The sequence below is a fragment of the Macrotis lagotis genome, chromosome 1 (genome assembly GCF_037893015.1).
Source record: "Macrotis lagotis isolate mMagLag1 chromosome 1, bilby.v1.9.chrom.fasta, whole genome shotgun sequence".
NCBI lineage: Eukaryota > Metazoa > Chordata > Mammalia > Peramelemorphia > Peramelidae > Macrotis > Macrotis lagotis.
The window spans coordinates 108717009-108735915 of record NC_133658.1 but is presented as its reverse complement, the minus strand read 5'-3'; the positions used below and the strand labels follow the sequence as shown (position 1 = coordinate 108735915).

Below are 18907 nucleotides of genomic sequence, written 5' to 3'. Positions count from 1 at the left end.
TGAGAGAAAGAGTACTACAGGAATAGGGAAAAGATGAGAAATGGAGTATCATATTTATATAACAGCAAGCAAGCTAATATGACTGGACCACAGAGTACATGGATGAAAGAAATATCTAATGCTAGATTCAGGGCCATATTGTGACAAGCTTTAGTTACTAAATGGAAGAATTTATATTTGATCCTAGAGGAAATAGATACTCCATGATTCATAGCTATACAGCATTCCTGGGAGAATATTAGTGTTTAAAAATAGTGTGTCAGAATAGTTTTTAGTTCTTGACAAAGGAGCACAATTTCTATTCATACAGTCCTGTTTACTCTTCCCATCTCATTAAATTTTGAATCCAGTCAGTGCACTATTCATTTGCAGAGATTGTTGAAAATACTGATAAATTAGCCTAATGAACTTTCTATCAGACAGAATGTCATTATCAGGGACACAGACAGTCATTGGATATTATCTGAATGTCATGAATAAACAAGAGCATATGGACTACCTCTGATATATAAGGAATCCCTTCTGCATTTGGTCTCTCCACAAAACATATTCCAAAACATTAATGAACACACTCATCCCTATTTATTTCTCACTTTATTGATAACCAGAGGGTCACTGAAGAAAACTATTTTTGCAATCACATCTATCAGCCTATATATGAACCATATTTTGTTGAAGATATCAAAGTAAAAATTGTTATCATTAAAAAATCTTGCAGGCTCTTGTTTTTTCTAGACCTTTTAGTCAATTGTGTGACTGAAGTTCTGATCTTCCATAAAATAGCATTGTTGAAGGTTGACTATTCTATTCTCATACTTTATTTTTTCTTCTCATACTTTAGATATCCTTGAGAGACACATTTAGCAAATTCTCATAGTTAAGAGACAAAAAAGTATGCAAGTGGGTCAATAGCTGCTAGTGTTTTCTCAATAGCTTTCTAGGTAATAATACTGTCTGATCTTTTCTAGTCTTTTATATTTTCATCTCTTTGAAATGTCTCTTAAAAATCAACCCCTCAATGCTTTCAAAATTATGTTTTTTTAAGGTGTTTTTTTTTTGCAAGGCAAATGGGGTTAAGTGGCTTGCCCAAGGCCACACAGCTAGGTAATTATTAAGTGTATGAGGTCGGATTTGAACCCAGGTACTCCTGACTCCAGGGCCAGTGCTTTATCCACTGCGCCACCTAGCTGCCCCCAAAATTATGTCTTTTCTAGCAGAAATCTCTACTGTTGGCACTTGATTTAATCCAACTTCATCTGTTTTAGTGCCATTTCCATTTCTTCATTTAGTATATTAGCTGTAAGGGTGATGAATTTAAATGGTTCACCGTTGTTGATGATGAAACTAGACTGCAAGAGTCTTCTTTCAATTTCATTTTCTACCTAATTGAAGTCCTTCCAGTATTATGCACAAATTTCCTTGGATCAATCTTGCTTAACCATATCTCATGGTAAGCTTTTTTCAAGTTCAAATTCTCCTTCACTTCTTTTTTTCCCCCACACATTTATTTTATTTTTAATTTATGAATTCAAACAAGCATTTCCAAAATACAGTACAATAAAAAAAGATGACTGCACATGAAACTGCAAATCTCTTATGTACACTTTGCTATTCCTTTCAAATATATAATGAAGTTATCATGTAAATTTCTTTTTTTCTTCCCTCTTCCCCTCCCCCACCTTAGAGATGGCAAACATAAGATACAATGGGGGTGTGTATATGAGTATATGTAAAATTATTCTACATCTACTTCATTGGTTCTTTTTGTTTTTGGACACAGATAGTCTTTATTTATATGTCCTTTATAGTTATTTTGGACATTTATAGTAGTCAAAATGACTTATTAATAACTCAAAGTCATTCTTAATATTACTGTTACTGTATACATCCTACATACATGGTTCTGCTCATTTCATTCTTCATGGTTTTGTGCAAGTTTTTCCATGTTTTTCTAAAATCACTGAGCTTATCATTTCTTAAAGCAGTCTATCACAATCATATACCACAATTTGTTCAACCATTTCCCAATTGATGGGAATCCCTGAAATTTCAAGTTCTCTGCTACAACAGAGAGTTGCTCTAAACATTTTAGAATATGTATATATACATATGTGTGTATATCTATGTGTGTATATATGTATATGTTCTTTACTTTTTTCCCCTAATCATCTTTAGAAATAGACCTAGTAGTGGTATTGCTTTTCAAAGGATATAGAAGTTTAATAACTCTTTTGATATAATTCCAGAGTGTCCTCCAAAATGATTGGATCAGTTCACAATTCCACCGAGTTTCCCATTTTTTCCATATCTGCTCCAACATTTTAGCCAGTCTGATAGCTATAAAATGATATTTCAATGTTGTTTTAATTTGCATTTCTCTAATGAATGATTTGGTGAGTTTTTTATATGACTAAAATTGATTTCTTTATTGGAAATTGCCTGTTTATTTCTTTTGAACATTTATCAATTGGGGAATGATTTGTATTCTTACAGATTTAACAAAGTTCTTTATATATTTCACATATGAGACCTTTATCTGAGAAACTGTCTATAAAATTTTCTCCCAAATTTTCTACTTTCCTTCTGATCTCAGTAACATTTGTTTTAAATGTCCAAAAAGTTCTTAATTTAATGTGATCAAAATTATCCATTTCATACCTGTTTGCTCTCTATCTCTTGCCTATTCAAAAATTATTCACCTATACCTAAGTTTGCTAAATAATATGTTCCATTTTGTTTATGGGACAATAGCACTTAAAATTTTCTGCTGTCTTCCCACAGTGTTTCACAAAGATGGATTCTTTTCTTTTTTTTTTTTTTACTACATCAGGTGTTAGCTGCCAGAGCTTTCCATTTAGCAAGGAGAGCAAATGTTTGCTGCCTAAGGTGGTTTCCGAGATCTTTGGGTTTTCTCATTATGGTGTCAGCTTTATATGAGCTAGAACTTCTGTAAGAAGCCATTATTATCATTAATCTATATCACTACTTTGCAGAGTGCTATGAAAACCATAAAAAGCTATATAAATGTGAGTCATTACTATTATTATTTTCTTTTGGCCAATCTCCTTTGTCAAAGTTAATAGCTTATTTTAATAGGTCAAGTTGGAATTGAAGTTATTTGTACTGTCAAATCTTCACCTATACAGTTTCTTCTAATTTGCTGATGACTTCAAATCTGCTTATTCTATGGATGATTCTAAAATAATTTCTACATTAGAATCTATCCATTTCCTATTTAAGACATAGGAAATTTCATTTTTAAAAATGCTGTTCAATACTATTCCACATATCCTCCACCTCTCTTGACAAATGCTCTGACAACGTACAGTATGAAGCTTCTGAATAGTCTTTGACTTTTTCCACTTTTCAGGTGGGATCCAAATTTTCTAACATACTTGCCAAATTACTCCCCTATGTCAATCTTTTCACAGAAGTCTTCAAGTACCAAGGAATATGTTGATTTGGTTTGGGGGAATCTTATTAAATAAAACCTTTGTGGAATTTATTCATTTTCTGCAACAGTTGCTGCTACACATCTTGCAATTATGCTATTATCTTTATTATATTCCTTGAGTACGTGCCAAACATACATGATGAAAGATAACATAAATATAAAAGGAGATTTTTTTATTGCCCTTACAATACCTATAGTAATAAATTTTACCAACTCTTTTATCTCACTAGTAAGAATCTGTGGGCCATCCTTATATCTTATGGTTTTATTTCTAGGATGATCAATATGAAAATTCAATTCTATGAGTATACTGACTTGCTGATCTGTCATTTGGGTTAACAATAGTTAATGTTTATATGCAGTACAGAAAAATGGCATTCTTAACACCATCTACATCCTTTACCCGGTGCGATGGAGAAGAGCCAAGTTGTGTAGAAAGGAATCCAAATGCAGAGAACTGAGCACTACTGTATAGCATCTGGCAGCCAAAATCAGTCAGATGATTTTGGCCTACATTGAGAGGCAAACTGCCCAGAACAAAAAAAAGACAATTAAGTCTTACTTATACTCTTTCCTCTTTGGGTTGTATTAGGTTCAGTTCTGGGCATCACAGTTTAGGAAAGTCATTAATAAATCAGAGAGTACCAGGAGTAAGGTGCCTAGGATTGTGGGAAGACTAAAGACCAATATCATACAAGAATCTATTAAAGGAATTTTTCCTAGAGAAGAGATAAATTATGGGAGATATGTTAGCTATCTTTAAATATTTGAAAGACCTTCAAGTGAAAGAGTAACACGTTCAGCTTAGTCCTGAAGACAAATTGAGCAATAATCTGCGGAGGGGTCAACTTTGACTTAATATAAAGGATAAATTTTTTAAGAATTAAAGTAATCAAGGTAGGTGAGTGGCGCAATGGATAAAGCACAAGTCTTGGAGTCAGGAGGACCTGAGTTCAAGTTTGATCTCAGACACTTGACATTTACTAGCTATGTGACCCTAGGCAAGTCACTTAATCCCTATTGTCTTATTAAAAAAAAATTAATTCATTGCAGTAGAACAGGCTCTCTTGAGATGCAGGAGTCCCCCCTTCTTACTACCAGTTGAGCATGCTTTAGAGAATTTTTTTTTTAGTTAGGAGTTTGATTAAATGGTTTTGAGTCCCTTTCATTAGTCTATATTTTTTCTTGATAAATTACAATGGTTAAAGAATTTATCATTTAATAACAAACCCACTAGTAGCCTACATGTAAACTCTGCCTATATTTAGACAGTCTTGTCAGAAGACACAACCCTATTACTGGATTATACTTAAATCTCTTTCAATTTAGGAGTACCTGCCAAAGCTTGTATTACAGAGGTATATCTTTTAAGAATTCAAGGTCATCTTGGAAAATAGTATAGCAGAAACTAGGTTTAGAAAAGTATCTCACACCCTATAACCAAGATATGGGTGAAATGGGGACAGAATTTAGACACAAAAGGTGGTATCATAAGTCAACTGGAAAAATAAGGAATAATTTATCTGTCAGATGTATAGAAAGGGGAGCAGTTTATGACAAAAGATAAAGAACCTTATGAAAAGCAAAATGGATAATTTTGATTATTATAAATACTCAAATTGGCTACAAAGGACTTAAGAAAGAAGATACTATCTGCCGCCAGAAAAAAATCTAATAATCAGAAGTATGCATAGTCTAATTAAGCAGGAAACTTAAAATGTAATAAAACATAATTTTAAAATGAAAAATAAATAATAAATTCTACACATTGCTTAAAAAAGAAAAAAGAATCTAGGGTCATTTCTATGCAAAAATACAATAAAGTAGATCTTTGGTTGAGGGAGGAAAATGTAAAATACAAATATAAAACAATCTATAAGTACAAAATCACATTTCAAAACTAACTGTGAAGGATTTATGGATGATCTTCTTTTGTCAAATTCAGAAATATAAATCTAAAAGGGATCTCAGAAGTCAATCTCCATCAATTTGAAGGTGAGGAAACTGAGGCTGAAAGAAGTGAAGTGAATGCCCAAGGTCACATAGCTAGTAAGTAGCTTAGCTGGCAATTAAGTTCAAGTCTTTTGACCTCATAGCAAGAAGCAATGGGTATCAAATGAGTAAATGTTATCTAAAATAGGCAATGTGTTGACTTATTTTGCTTCTTTACACAGAAGGGTTTTATTGAAATAGGAAATTATCCTTTTTTACTACCAAAAAAAATATATCTGAAAGTGTAACCTTTGCAAATTTACTAAATATAAGGTCAAATCTCAGGATTGTTTTGATTTGCATTCATTTGGAGCATTCATTTATATGACTATTACTAATCTGAAATTCTTTTGAAAACTGTTTATATCCTTTAACCACTTACCTATTTGGGAATAGTTTGTCATTTTGCCAAACCCTCATCTGAGACATGTGACAGAAAGATTTTTTTCCCCTAATTCACTGCTTCCCTTGTTATTCTAAATGTATTAATTTTATTTCTGCAGAAGTTTCTCAATTTCATGCCATCAAAGTTATTTATTTATATATTATAATTTGCTTCTATCTCTTATTTGGTTAAGAATATGTATCCTACCCATAGCTGTCAAAGACAAATGATCTATTTATTTTCTAATTTTTAGAGTACTATTATTATTAATAATATTAGATTAAGGTCATGCACTCATTTTGAATTTATTTGAAATATAGTATAAGAAGTTAGTCTAAGACAAATTTCTATTGTATTACTTTCTAATTATCTATTTCATATTATTATCTAATTATCTTGCATTACATATTTAATTATCTTATTAAAAGGGGGGCTCTTTCTGAAGTAATTTATACTTTCAGATTTAAAGAATATTATGAGTTCCCTAATTTCTGAGTTCCATTGATCTTCATCTCTACTTTGAACCAAAACCAAATTACTTTGACAAGTGCTATTTTATAATTAAGTTTGAATTCTGGAAGTATAATTCCCCCATTATCCTTACTTTTGGAGAGGAAGCAAGGCAATTAGGGTTAGGATGACATAGCAAGTAAGTGTCAAGTGTAGGGTTTGAACTCAGATCCTCCTGCCTCCAGAACTGGTGAGCCATTGACTGTGCCACCTAGCTGCTCATATTCCCCTTGATAATCTAAATCTTTTGTTCCTCCAAATGAATTGTTATTTTTAACAAGTTCTGTAAAATCTCTATTTGATAGTTTTATTGTTTTAACATTAATACTATAAATTAACTTTGAAAGGACTGTCATTTTTATTATATTGGCCCAGGAATTGACAATGAATATTTCAGGTATTTAAGGTATTTTTTTTTCAGAAGCACTCTCTAACTGAATCTATGGATGAATTTTATGTGCTTTGAAGATGACCCCCTCAAATTTTTATGAATTTTGTAGTTATTTTCAATAGGATTTCCTCTTACATAGAAATACTGTTGATTTTATTTTGAGGTTTATCTTATAGCCTGCTTCTACTGAAACTGTTGCATTAATCATTAGTCTAAGTAAAACACTATGTCAGAAAAAGGGAGTTTTATCTCCTCTTTGCCTATCTTTAATCTTAATTTCTTTCTCTTCTTTTATTGCTATTTTTAGCAATTAGTATTTCTTTTTCTATTGGTTCTTTCTAAAACATGAAATAACAGTAGGAGTGTAGACATCCTTGCTTTACTCCTGTATTTAGTAAGAAGTCTTCTAGTATATTCCCATTTCATGTATTTTGTTTTCATTTTATATAGTCACTTTTTAATGATACTTTTAAAAGATCCCTGTATAGCTACATAGTGAAGGTTTAGCATAAGTATTGTATTATATCAGAGGCTTTTTATGCGTTTATTGAAATAATCATGTTGTTTTGGCTGTTTTTGTTTTTAAGATGATTTTTTTTATTGGTTTCTTAACCATGACTCATCTTTGCATCCCTGGTAAAAATTCATCTTGATCATAATGAATGATCCTTGGATCAACTGTTGTAATATGACAGAATTTTATATGAAGTAAAAGTTTTTTAGCTTTCGTTTAGTACCAAAGAAGTGAGAATTATTATGGTATTAAAGGAAAAATGTTGATATCAAATAATACTACACATGTATTTTATGCATTTCTGAGTTTCTAAACTTTTTCTGTGTCATCTGCTGGCCTTCGTAGGTTGTTTGTGGCACTTCCAAAAATCCCCAAAATTTCCCATTTAACTTCTTATGCTGACCCACAATATATCAAAACCAGGATGAGAAGTCACCATGTAGAAAGGAAAACTATATATTGTTTAGCAATCACATTCTGATAATATCATAAATCTTTTAGTAGTTTTCCACAGAAATTTATTAAATTCTATACTTTTCTTTTTACCAGTTAGATTTGTTCACATCTAAACAAGAGATAATTAGTCTCCTACTATTATTGTACTATCATTGAATTTTTATAATTCAGTTAATTTCCTTTATGAATTTAGGTATTAGAGCATTTGTAACATATTTGAATACTGACATTAGTTTGTTGTCTATGGCTTCTTTCAGAGAAATATAATTAATCTTTATGTTGTGAATTTTTGTTTTTGCATTATCTGATGGCATGATTGAAACTTGCTTTTTTTTTTTAGATATCACTGATGCAAAGTAAACATTTCAGCCTCTCAATTTTGAAGTTGAAAGCATCTTTAGCTTTTTAGGTCTGTTTCTTGTAACGAATAATTTGTGGAGTTTTACTTCTCATCTAATCCCTTACTTTTGTCTTATTGGATTTCCTCCATTTGTGTTTCTAGTGTTACTTTTTATTTTAAATAAAGAATTTTTTTGTTCTCTTGATTGTTTAAGAAAACACTGTCCAACCTTAAGTTATCTTTGGACCATTTTAAAGTAAAATAATTATTTGAGGTTAAATCCAGAATAAAAAATACAGTCCACTGAAATAATAGTTAATTTGTAGTTTTACCTTAGTTAGGTTTAGCAAGCACCATGAAAAGTCATGGTACTTTTAACTTCTTAGAAATTGAGGGAACAAGTGTTATCAATATGACAGGCAAAGGCTCGAAGTATGAAAAAAAAATAACCAAGTGACAACACAAAGTATAAAGGTATAATGCTAGTTTACATTGCACAGATTGAAAATTCAGTGAGATACTGTTCGACAATACTACTGCTTAAAAACACCAAAGAAGATTAACATCAATGAGATTATTATTTTTAATTTCAGAGTAATATAATTAAAAATTAAAAATCTAATACATATTCCATGCAAATTATTTTATTTTTTCACTTGTGAAAATTAAAACCCTCAGGCGGGCTGGGTTTTAAACCAGGATAGCCCTGGTTTAAGATAATGCTGTCTTTTCAGTTTGTTTAATCTATCTTTCTGCAACCCACTGATTTAAAAACTCTTTCTCTTCCTTTGCCTCCTCACTCATTCTTCTATAGCTGCTCTTCTAATTGAAAGACTATAGGATTTATTTTTCTTTCATTGTTTACCACTTGACTCAATTAGGGTTCATCACTCATTTTCCTTTATCTTCTAAATTCCCACTCCTCTTTTGAGCATCTTTCTATTCTGAAGTTTATTCAAATTAATGACATTGATTCACCTGTACGTAGGATGAAATAAATTGTGAGTCTAATGTTTCCGGCCTGTTCCTCTACCTTCATTCTTCTAATTCTTTGTACATTACTTACATTTATATAATTACTTTCAGTTTTTATACTTTTACAAAGAAATTTCTATATGGTCCCTGTTATTTCTTTTTTTTTTATCCTGTGCATGTTTTTCTCTAACTTATTCCCCCCCCTTTCAGTTCTCTAAAGATAGAATAATTATTTTATTATTGTACTTTCTCTGGAAATTATATTTACTTACTTTTCTCATGTTTCTATTCATTGAAGTTTTGCAAGTCAAATAAACTACTCATGTGTTGGGGGTGGGGTTAAGGGATTCTTTAAATTTCACCCTAACTGAAAATTTTTTTCATTGGTATTAGCAACAGATTTGCAGAATTTATCATTTTGGATTACATCTTGAGCTCCTTTAATTCTTGGAATATATATTACTCCATTCTCTTCTATGGTTTCAGGTAGATCCAGAATATTCTTCTCCTTAGAATTTCTTTTCCTTTATATTAAAATAAAGATAATTGACTGGCACAGTAGATAAAGTCATGATTCTGTCTCATCAAATTGATTCAAATGTCTTTTTTTTGCAACATTTATTTAGAAACACATGCAGTCATTTAACTAATAATCCTTATATTTACCATCCCTTCTATTTTAAATTTTTCCCCTACTGAATTTTCTGCTTATGCTCAGGTTTTTTGTTGTTGTTGTTGTTGTTTGTTTGTTTGTTTTTGGTTTTTAGGTTTTTGCAAGGCCAATGGGGTTAAGTGGCTTGCCCAAGGTCACACAGCTAGGTAATTATTAAGTGTCTGAGACCAAATTTGAACTCAGGTACTCCTGACTCCAGGGCCGGTGCTCTATCCACTGTGCCACCTAGCCACCCCTTATTGTGCTCAGGTTTTTTAACTGAGCTTTTTTCCCTTAATATGGAGTGTCTTTTTCCTCCTTGATTTCTCTATTGTTACTTCCTCTTAAATAGTAGAAGCCCTGGGAGCTGGATCCCAAAATTTTCTCCTTCCTCCCATATTGGAGAATTCATTTTTTCCCTGGCTTCAGCATTAAAGTGAAATCCAGGAGAACAGAATGATTCCAAATAGAAAACAGTCCCTTTCCTTCAGGTCTGGCACACCACCCCAGTTTCCTCTATTCTTTAGTTCTGTAGTTAAGTGCTGCAATTCCAGGCAGGACAAGTCCCCCCAGCTTTCTATACCTTGCCCTTCTTTGAAAATGGGTGAGCATGGAGCGGCTAGATGGCGCAGTGGATAAAGCACCGGCCCTGGAATCAGGAGTACCTGGGTTCAAATCGGGTCTCAGACACTTAATAATTACCTAGCTGTGTGGCCTTCAGCAAGCCACTTAACCCCATTGGCCTTGCAAAAAAACCTAAAAACCAAAGCAAAAAAAAAAAAAAAAAGAAAGAAAGAAAATGGGTGAGCAGTTCAATCTGCCACTTGTTACCACAAAAAGATGTGAAAAGACCACATAGTCTACCAACAAAAACTGTAGCAGCGTCTTTGCTGATATTCTGCCAGAATATGAGGGCTGATGGATAAATGAGGGCTGATGGATGAGGAAGGAGGTATGTTGTGAGAGTATACATTACAGATTCAATTTCTTTTCTGTTATTTCATAAGAATATTATCGTTAGACTTCTTGGTACCTTGGCTATTGAAGACAGTCTTTTTGTCATAAAAGCTTTATTTTTTCTTTTAACCTGGACTCATAATTCCTCTTTTGGTGAGTTTTTGAGAGTTAGGAGGGAATGGAGAAAATGTTTGGGTGTCTTTGTTGGTCATGTAATTCATAATCTCCATCAATGTTTTTCTAAGATGCTGTATGGTCTGGTCATGGAATAATACATTCTTCAAAGACATAAAGTTGTAGACAATAAAAAAGTCCATGGAACAGTGAACAAATGAAATGTAAAGAAACAGCAATATTGCAGGATGATCAGATGTGAATGACCTACCTTTTCTCAGACCCAAGTGAATCCTGAAGGGCTTATGATAAAGAATACTATCCATCTCAGAGACAGAGCTGATGGTGTCTGAATATAGATGAAGCATGCTCTTTTTCACTTTATTTGTCTTCAGTATTCTTTTTTTTTGGGGGGGGGGTTATGTTCACTTTAACAATATGATTAATGTTCTTCATGACCCATATCAACTAACATGCTTCCACAATGAGGGAGAGTGGGGTAGGAAGAAGGGAGAGAATTTGGAACTCAAGATTTTAGAACTGTATGTTGACACTTGTTTTTGCATGTAAAAGAAGGAAGAGGGAAATAACAGGCAAACAGCAGTCCATATACCAACAGGAGAAATCAAAAAAAGGATATCACTAGAAAGATACAGTATCGGAAAAGGAAGTAAACTTGTTATGTTTCAAAGAGGGATATTCAAAGAATTGTTCACATTTGATTGAAATCTATACAATATTAAGAAATCTAGGGGCAGCTAGGTGGCGCAGTGGATAGAGCACCTGCCCTTTAATCAGGAGGACCTGAGTTCAAATCCAGCCTCAGACACTTAATTGCTTAGCTGTATGACCATGGGCAAAATCACTTAACTCCAATGCCTTAAACAAACAAACAAAAATCTAGAGGAAGGCGTTAGCATATTGTCTCATAAGCTGAGAAATTATGGACAGACTGTGATCTGTGCAAATAAAAAGAATACCCACTTTGACGAAAATAAAGATTCCTCAAAAGAGAAATAATAATAACTACAAATAATTTACCTAATGCCTTAAGATGTACAAAATATTTTCTCCACAACAATTATGTGAAGTAAAAGTATTATTTTAACATGGATGCCATGGAGACAAGATACAATGAGAAAGATATAATGAGGAATAATGCTGCACAGAAATAGAGAAAGTTAGAAACACAGATGTGAGAAAGAACAAGGGCCTGAAATATCAAACTGTCTAACCTAAGAGGTGATCATTTCCTCTCACATTTTCTTTCAAATATTTACTGATATTGGGGCAGCTAGGTGGTGTAGTGGATAAAGCACTGGCCTTGGAGTCAGGAGTACCTGGGTTCAAATCCGGTCTCAGACACTTAATAATTGCCTAGCTGTGTGGCCTTGGGCAAGCCACTTAACCGCATTTGCCTTGCAAAAACCTAAAAAATAAATAAATAAATAAATAAATAAATAAATAAATAAATAAATAAATATTTACTGATATGTTTTGGTTTTATATCACCTTCATTTCCCAGGATACACTGGGATACACATTCACAGAAAAAGCTATCCCATATAACAAATAAAAAGGAGGTGAGGTACATTCATGTTATTCAAGGCTGACTTAGTCATTAAAATTATACTTCAGTTTTAAATTAATTTAATATTACATTCAATTTTAATATTTTTGATGTAACTGTTAATATTCCTTCCATTTATATTTTGAAGTCACTCTATAGATCATTTTCAAGATTCTACTGTAGTTACCTATATCACTACTTACCTATATCATTCAGTCTATGTTACTCAAATGTCTTCATAATTAATGTCTTTTATAGTACATTAATATTCTACCACATTTGTCTACTATAATTATTTAGCTATTCTCTAGTTAATAAGCATCTACTTAGTTTCCAGTTATTTGTTACTAACAAAAAGTTATTTCTGTCTTTACTAGGCCTTTCTTTGTCCTCTCTGGGCAGCTGTGAGAGTTCTGGGCCAAAGAGTTTTTCTTAATCTTTATTTTCCCCTTATTCACTGACTTTTCTTATTGCTTACAAATAGATATCAACCTATCCTTTTAAAACTTTCATTTGATCCCTCAAACTATTGTCCCCTATCTCTCTCTCCCCTCTTCATTCAAACTTCTGTGTGTGTGTGGGGGGGGAATCTATCTCTACTCCTTGTTTCCATATTCTCACCTCATAATTTTCAATCTCTTTCAATTGGGTTTCTGAAACTCATCACTCAATTAAAACTGTTTTCTACAAGGTTACCAGTAATCACTTAATTGCCAATAATACCATTTTCTCAATATTTATCTTTTTTGAAATCTTTTTTAACATATGATACTCCCAATTAGTCTTACTCTTGCCTGGACTCATGACACTGTCCCTTCTTTGTTCTCCTACCTGTCTAGTTGGTCCTTCTCAATACCCTCTGTAAGATTATCATCCTTGTCCCACATCCTATTTGTGTCGTGAATTTATCACAGGGATCTTTTCTCATATCTTTATACACTTCTCTGTATTGGGTGAACTCATCAGCTCAAATAGGTTTAACTATCACCTCTATGCAAAGAATTCCAAGGTCTCTTTATCTAGATGTTAGAGGGCTTTCCTTAGCTCCAAACCATCACCAACTACCAAAGAAAGCATTTCCAACTGAATATTTTGGAGGTATTTCAAGTACAATACTTTCAAAACAAACCTCACTCTTTCCTTCAAACTCTCTCTTCCTAACTTTCTTTTGTCTATTGGGACACCACTAGACTTCCAGTCATCCAAATTCTCAAACTAAGCAACATCTTTCATTCTTCCCTATTCCTTCTCTTCATACAATCAGTATCTTATCAATTTTATTTCCACAATATATCTTCATATATTCATCTTTTGTCTTCCCACATTCTTGGTTCTATCTCTCATCATCTTTTGCCTGGACTATTACAATAATCTAATTCGTCTCCCTGCATCCACTATTTACTCATCTAACATCCTCCATACTGCTGAGGAAAAGCGGGAATGAAAGTTTCCTGGACTATATATTAAAGTGCAAAGTTCAGAACACAGACAAAAGAGGAAGAAGATTGGTGTGTTGGCCTCAGTCCCTCCCATGCATCTAAAAAGTACCTAATAAATATTTGTTTAATTCAAGCCACACAGAATCTTCACTAAAATTGCTGTAGGCAGAGTATGCCTATCTATTCCCACCCCAAGAAGGAAGCAGACAGAAAAGAATGCTAAACTGACAAGTAGAAAAAAATGAAAGCCAAAAGGAAGAGAATAAACATAACAGAGATCTGTAGTATCAAGGACTGCAGAATAGGTCAGAACAGAGGTGAAAGGAAGTAAAAAGCCACAATATGGATGGTCATTTCTTTCACTGATACTGAGTTGTAGACATTATGGAAGTGGAGGGAAGGGGAAAGGCAAAATGGTGTCAATTATAGGCTCCAGTGGAAAGGGGCCTAAAGCAATGGAATATTGCATATGCTATCAGACATTGTCTAATGGGATGATTTTTCTGAACAATTTTGTTTTGTTTTGTCTTTAAATCCGCTACAAAGAAAAGTTTTCTTTGTAGGAGAGACAGCTATTTAGATATGAATATAAAAACAAAAAACAGCAATATGTTTTTAAAAATTATTTTCATAGTTACAAAATTATCATGAACAAGTATGGCTCCAAAGAAGAGATGTAAGACAATCAACACCACTCTACTGAAGTAGAGGAAAAGTCCACAGGTGTGGCAATATTGCATATATTTTCAAACTTTTTAAATGTATTTTTGGTTGAACTGATTTTTTTGTTTCTTCTTCCTCTTTTCTTTTATAATAATAATATTGAGATATATGAGATGGATTTCTGGAGAGATAATGAGAGAAATTCTGGAGTCAATATTAAAAAAATTAATTAAGATTTATTTTAAAAATTAAAAAATCTAAAAAATTCTATCCATAAGATTTATTTTTTTTCACCACGAACTTATATTTTGCTCTTCAGGAAAGCCAAGTTTCTCTTCTATGAATTCGCTGATATTGAAATGGGCAGAAGGGAAAAACAAATACCAGGGATAAAGGTTGTGTGGCTATGTTACTACTATTTTCTGGGGGGTTTTTGTAGTTTAAAATAAAACCTTTTCCATGTATAAGGTCATTATTAGCCTGAGCGCTTGCAGGGGAGCTGAAGGCCCTTTGCAGGAAGGTCTAAGAGGCCTTACAGGGAAACAAGACAGCCAATAGTATTCCTAGAATGTCCTTGGATGTGGGGAAACAAACCAAAAAGATTTTTGCCATACCCAAAATTGTACCCAGGTTCTCATATGCTCCAAAATGGATTATGAAAGCAATACTAAAACCTTAAATCTTTCACAATTCCTTGTATTATATGGAATAAAAGATATATCTTAATGTATAAAACATATCTTTGTAACTCTCCTAGCACCCAGCACAGCAATTTGAACATAGCAGCTGCTTGATAAATGACTGTCATAGAGTGAATAAAATATTGATAGTGTACAAAAAGCTCTTTAACATAACGCCCAAGCAGCAGCTATATAGCCCTCCCCCCCAAAAAAAGACCTCAGCCTATTTCAAGACTCTTGTTTCTCATATGGTGCTACCCAAAAGTATGCTAAAAAAAGAAAAAAGAAAAAAAAATCTTTAACACCACCAACTCTCTCCCTTGAAGACACAGGAGTAATTCATCCGAAGGGCTCAGGTTTTCAGAGGGCAGTGTTTTAAAAGCTCTCTCCCAAGGGCCATTTTTAGATTTTGCTGAATACACTTCACTGAGCTATTTAGGTCTTTGCAGTCTCTGTCCTTAACAAGGAGGAACCAGAAAAATCAAGGGCCCCATACCTCAAATGAAGAGGAAAAAATGAAACAATCCCTTTGTCCACTTCGGTGTCCACACCATCTTCTCTCCCTTCTCTCCCCCGACCCCCAAGTATCTGCCCTGTCTCCCCCACACCACTATCTTCCTCTCTCCTCCTCTTCCCTTTTTCTCTCCCCTCCCCCACTCCTCTTCCCCTCCCCCCGTCTCTGCCCTCCCGGGGGAGGGGCGCGCCCGCGCCCTGCGCATGCGTCCTGGGCCCCTCGCGGCGCGGACGCGGCGGGGCTCCCCTTGACGGGCATCTTCTCCGCGCACCCCCTCCCCTCCCCCTCGCTCCTCGGACTGTGACCTTGCCCGCTGCCAGGGCAGAGGCGCGGCTGAGGGAGAAGGCGCGGGCGTCCTACCCTGCACTCTGCCGAACACCTCGTAGTCCACAGACTTGAGGGTCCTGGCGCTCGACATGGCGGCGGCCCGTCCGAGATGCCGCGGCAGGAGCCGGGACACTGAGGCCGGCAGGAAGGGGAGGGGAGGAGGGGAGCCGCCGGCCCGGCCCGTGCTCCCGCGCGCCCCCTGCGGCCGGTCGGGGACGGGACGGCGCGGGCAACGCTTCCGGGAAAAGCGGAGCGGCCGGGCGGCGCCTGCTGCGCGAGGAGGGCAACGAGCGTAAGGCACCGAGGCGGCCCCCGCTGCTTCGTTTTATTAACAGGATTCAAACGCATCAAACCTCCATTATCCGTAGAATGCCGGGAAATATACCCCGAAAAGCCAAAGGTCATGGAATTTAAAAAGATACACTTGGTAACTACGGTAAACAAAGAAACAAGTTCAAGCAAAGTGTTGCCTCTGGTCCAAGAGGGTAAAGTTAGGAAAAGCTTTTCGGAAGACAAAATTCTAACGGGTGAATACAACCTGTTAGTGTGTATTCTTCGTATTTTAAAATGTAGAATTATAACTCCCATTCAATAAGGTTGCAATTCCCTAACAACTCATGCTAAAATGACCCCTACTGACAAGGATCTTGGGGTTAAGAATGGGGACCGGGCGGCCCAGGAGTCAGGAGGACCTGGGCCACGCTGACCTAGCTGTGTGGCCTTGGGAAAGCCACTTACCCCCATTGCCTTGCAAAAAAAAAGAAAAAAAAACTTTAAAAAAAAGAATGGGGGCCAGGAGAGGAAGGAGGGGAGAATATAGATATATAAAAGGCAATGGGGGGAGGAAAGTGGTGAGGGTATAGAAAAGCCTCATGAAAAAGAAGGTGCTTCAGTTGACCCTTGAAGGAGGAATTCAGCAATTGCTGAGAGAGAAGAGGGAATGCAGGCATGATTAGCCAACACAAAGGCATGGAAATGAGAGATGGAATACTATATAATGCTTAGAAGCCTCGTTTGGCTTAATGTGCTGGAAATATCACACATCTAATAGGCAAGGTCTTTTTACTCTTAAAAACTAATGGATTTTCATTATCTTCATAATTCTATTTCAAAAATTTCCCTCCCAATCTTTTCAGTCTTCTTCCCCCTCCCAAAAGAAGTCATCTTTGAAATAAACCACATTTCTCATATTAGGAATCATCAAATTAAATTTACAAACATTCAGAATTTGAGAGACGGAAGGAACCTCAATAAACATCTGGTTTAACTCATATATAAAAAGGAATCCTTCGCTAAAATACAGTTTATAGCCTCTGCTTGAAGACCTTGAAAGAAGGGCAACCTACCATTTCTTGAGGCAGCCCATTATACTTTTAGACAGTTCAATTTGGCTTTTAAATTTTTTTAATTATATAAATATTTTCTTTTACAATTACATACAGTGATGGGTTCTACCAATCACTTTTTTGCAAGGTTTTTGATTTTACAATTTTTGTCTCCCCCACTTTCCCATCAAAAGGTAATTGGATAAAGTCTTTACATTTGCTTCCATGATATCCATAGATCAAGATTGAAAGTGTTGAGAGGAGAAACATCCAAAAGGAGAAAGAAAACATTAGACACAACAAAATTATGTAATATATAAGGCAACTTTTAAAAGTTGAAGATATTAATCTTTGGTCTTCCTTTAAACCCCACAGTTCCTTCCCTGGATGCAGGTAGTGTTCTCCTAAAATTGTCCCTGATTGTTGCACTGATGGAGTGAGCAGGTCCACCAAAGTTGATCATCACCCCCATGTTGCTGTTAAGGTGTATAATATTCAGGTTCTGCTCATCTCATTCAGCATCAATTCATGCAAGTCTTTCCAGGCTTTTCTGAAATTCCATCCCTCATGATTTCTTTTAGAAAAATAGTGTTCCATCACATACATTTGCCACAATTTGTTCAACCATTCCCCAATTGATGGGCATCCCCTTGATTTCCAATTCTTTGCTATGAATATTTTTGTACATGTGGGATTTTTACCCTTTTCGTGATCTCTTCAAGGTATAGACCTAATAGAGGTATTGCTAGAGCAAAGAGTATACACATTTCTATTGCCCTTTGGACATAATTCCAAATTGCTCTCCAGAAAGGCTGGATCAGTTCACAGCATCAATAATGCATTAGTATCCCACATTTCCCACATCCTCTCCAACAATGATCAGCCCGGGTTTTCCAAATCAGTCATGCTGGAGCTCTCCCATTCACCCACCATGCACACAGCACCCACTTCTGCAGCTGTTCTCAGGCCAGCCCTCCCCCAGGGCTCACCCTGCTGCCCCTGCACTGGGTCTCTGCTCTCGGACCCTGGCTTGCCCACACTTCCCTGTGACAGACCATGCTGGGAGATGTTCCCTTCAGTTCTTCTTTAGGTTCTGTGGATCCATAATCTATTAAGACGCTTGATTCATGTTGGTTCTAAGGGAAAGCCAGGAGAGCTTAAAACAGTGCCTGTAAGTAAGTTTTGGGGAATAAGGTGTAAGAGTACTGGAAAGGTAAGAAAGGGGTAGGTTATGAAGGATTTTGAATACCATACAGAGCATTTTGCATTTGCTCTGTAGGCAAATAGAAAATACTGGAGTTTATTGAGTGGAAAGGGTAACATGATAGGACTGTGTTTGCCATTTTCTTTTCCAACTCATTAGGCAAGCAGAGTTAAGTGGCCTGTCCAAGATCACACAGTGTTTGAGGTCAATTTGAACTCAGACCATCCCAACTTGACCCAGTGTTCTATCTGCTTTACCACCTAGCCCATGTAATTGAGTTCCTTAAAATAATTAGACCTTTGGAAAGGAAAGGCTCTTATTGTTTTCCTCCAGTTTGATTAAGTATTGATAAGATTTTCCTTATTCAGCTAAGTCTGAAAGGGCTTAAAACTGTAGAAGTATTTATCTTAATGTTTAAAGAGAAAAAGGGAGGCCTTAATATGCT

At 35.2% G+C, this 18907-nt stretch overlaps 1 protein-coding gene across 1 annotated transcript in view; it reads right to left on the bottom strand.

The window, feature by feature from the left end:
• The window catches only part of ACYP2 (acylphosphatase 2), a 228501-nt gene extending 212398 nt beyond the window's left edge, over nucleotides 1-16103 (bottom strand). The window contains exon 1 of the mRNA XM_074206211.1: nucleotides 15967-16103. Coding sequence (XP_074062312.1) covers nucleotides 15967-16024 — 58 coding nt within the window. The 5' untranslated portion in view covers nucleotides 16025-16103. The remainder of the gene's footprint in view (nucleotides 1-15966) is intronic.
• Between the last annotated feature and the right edge of the window lie 2804 nt (nucleotides 16104-18907).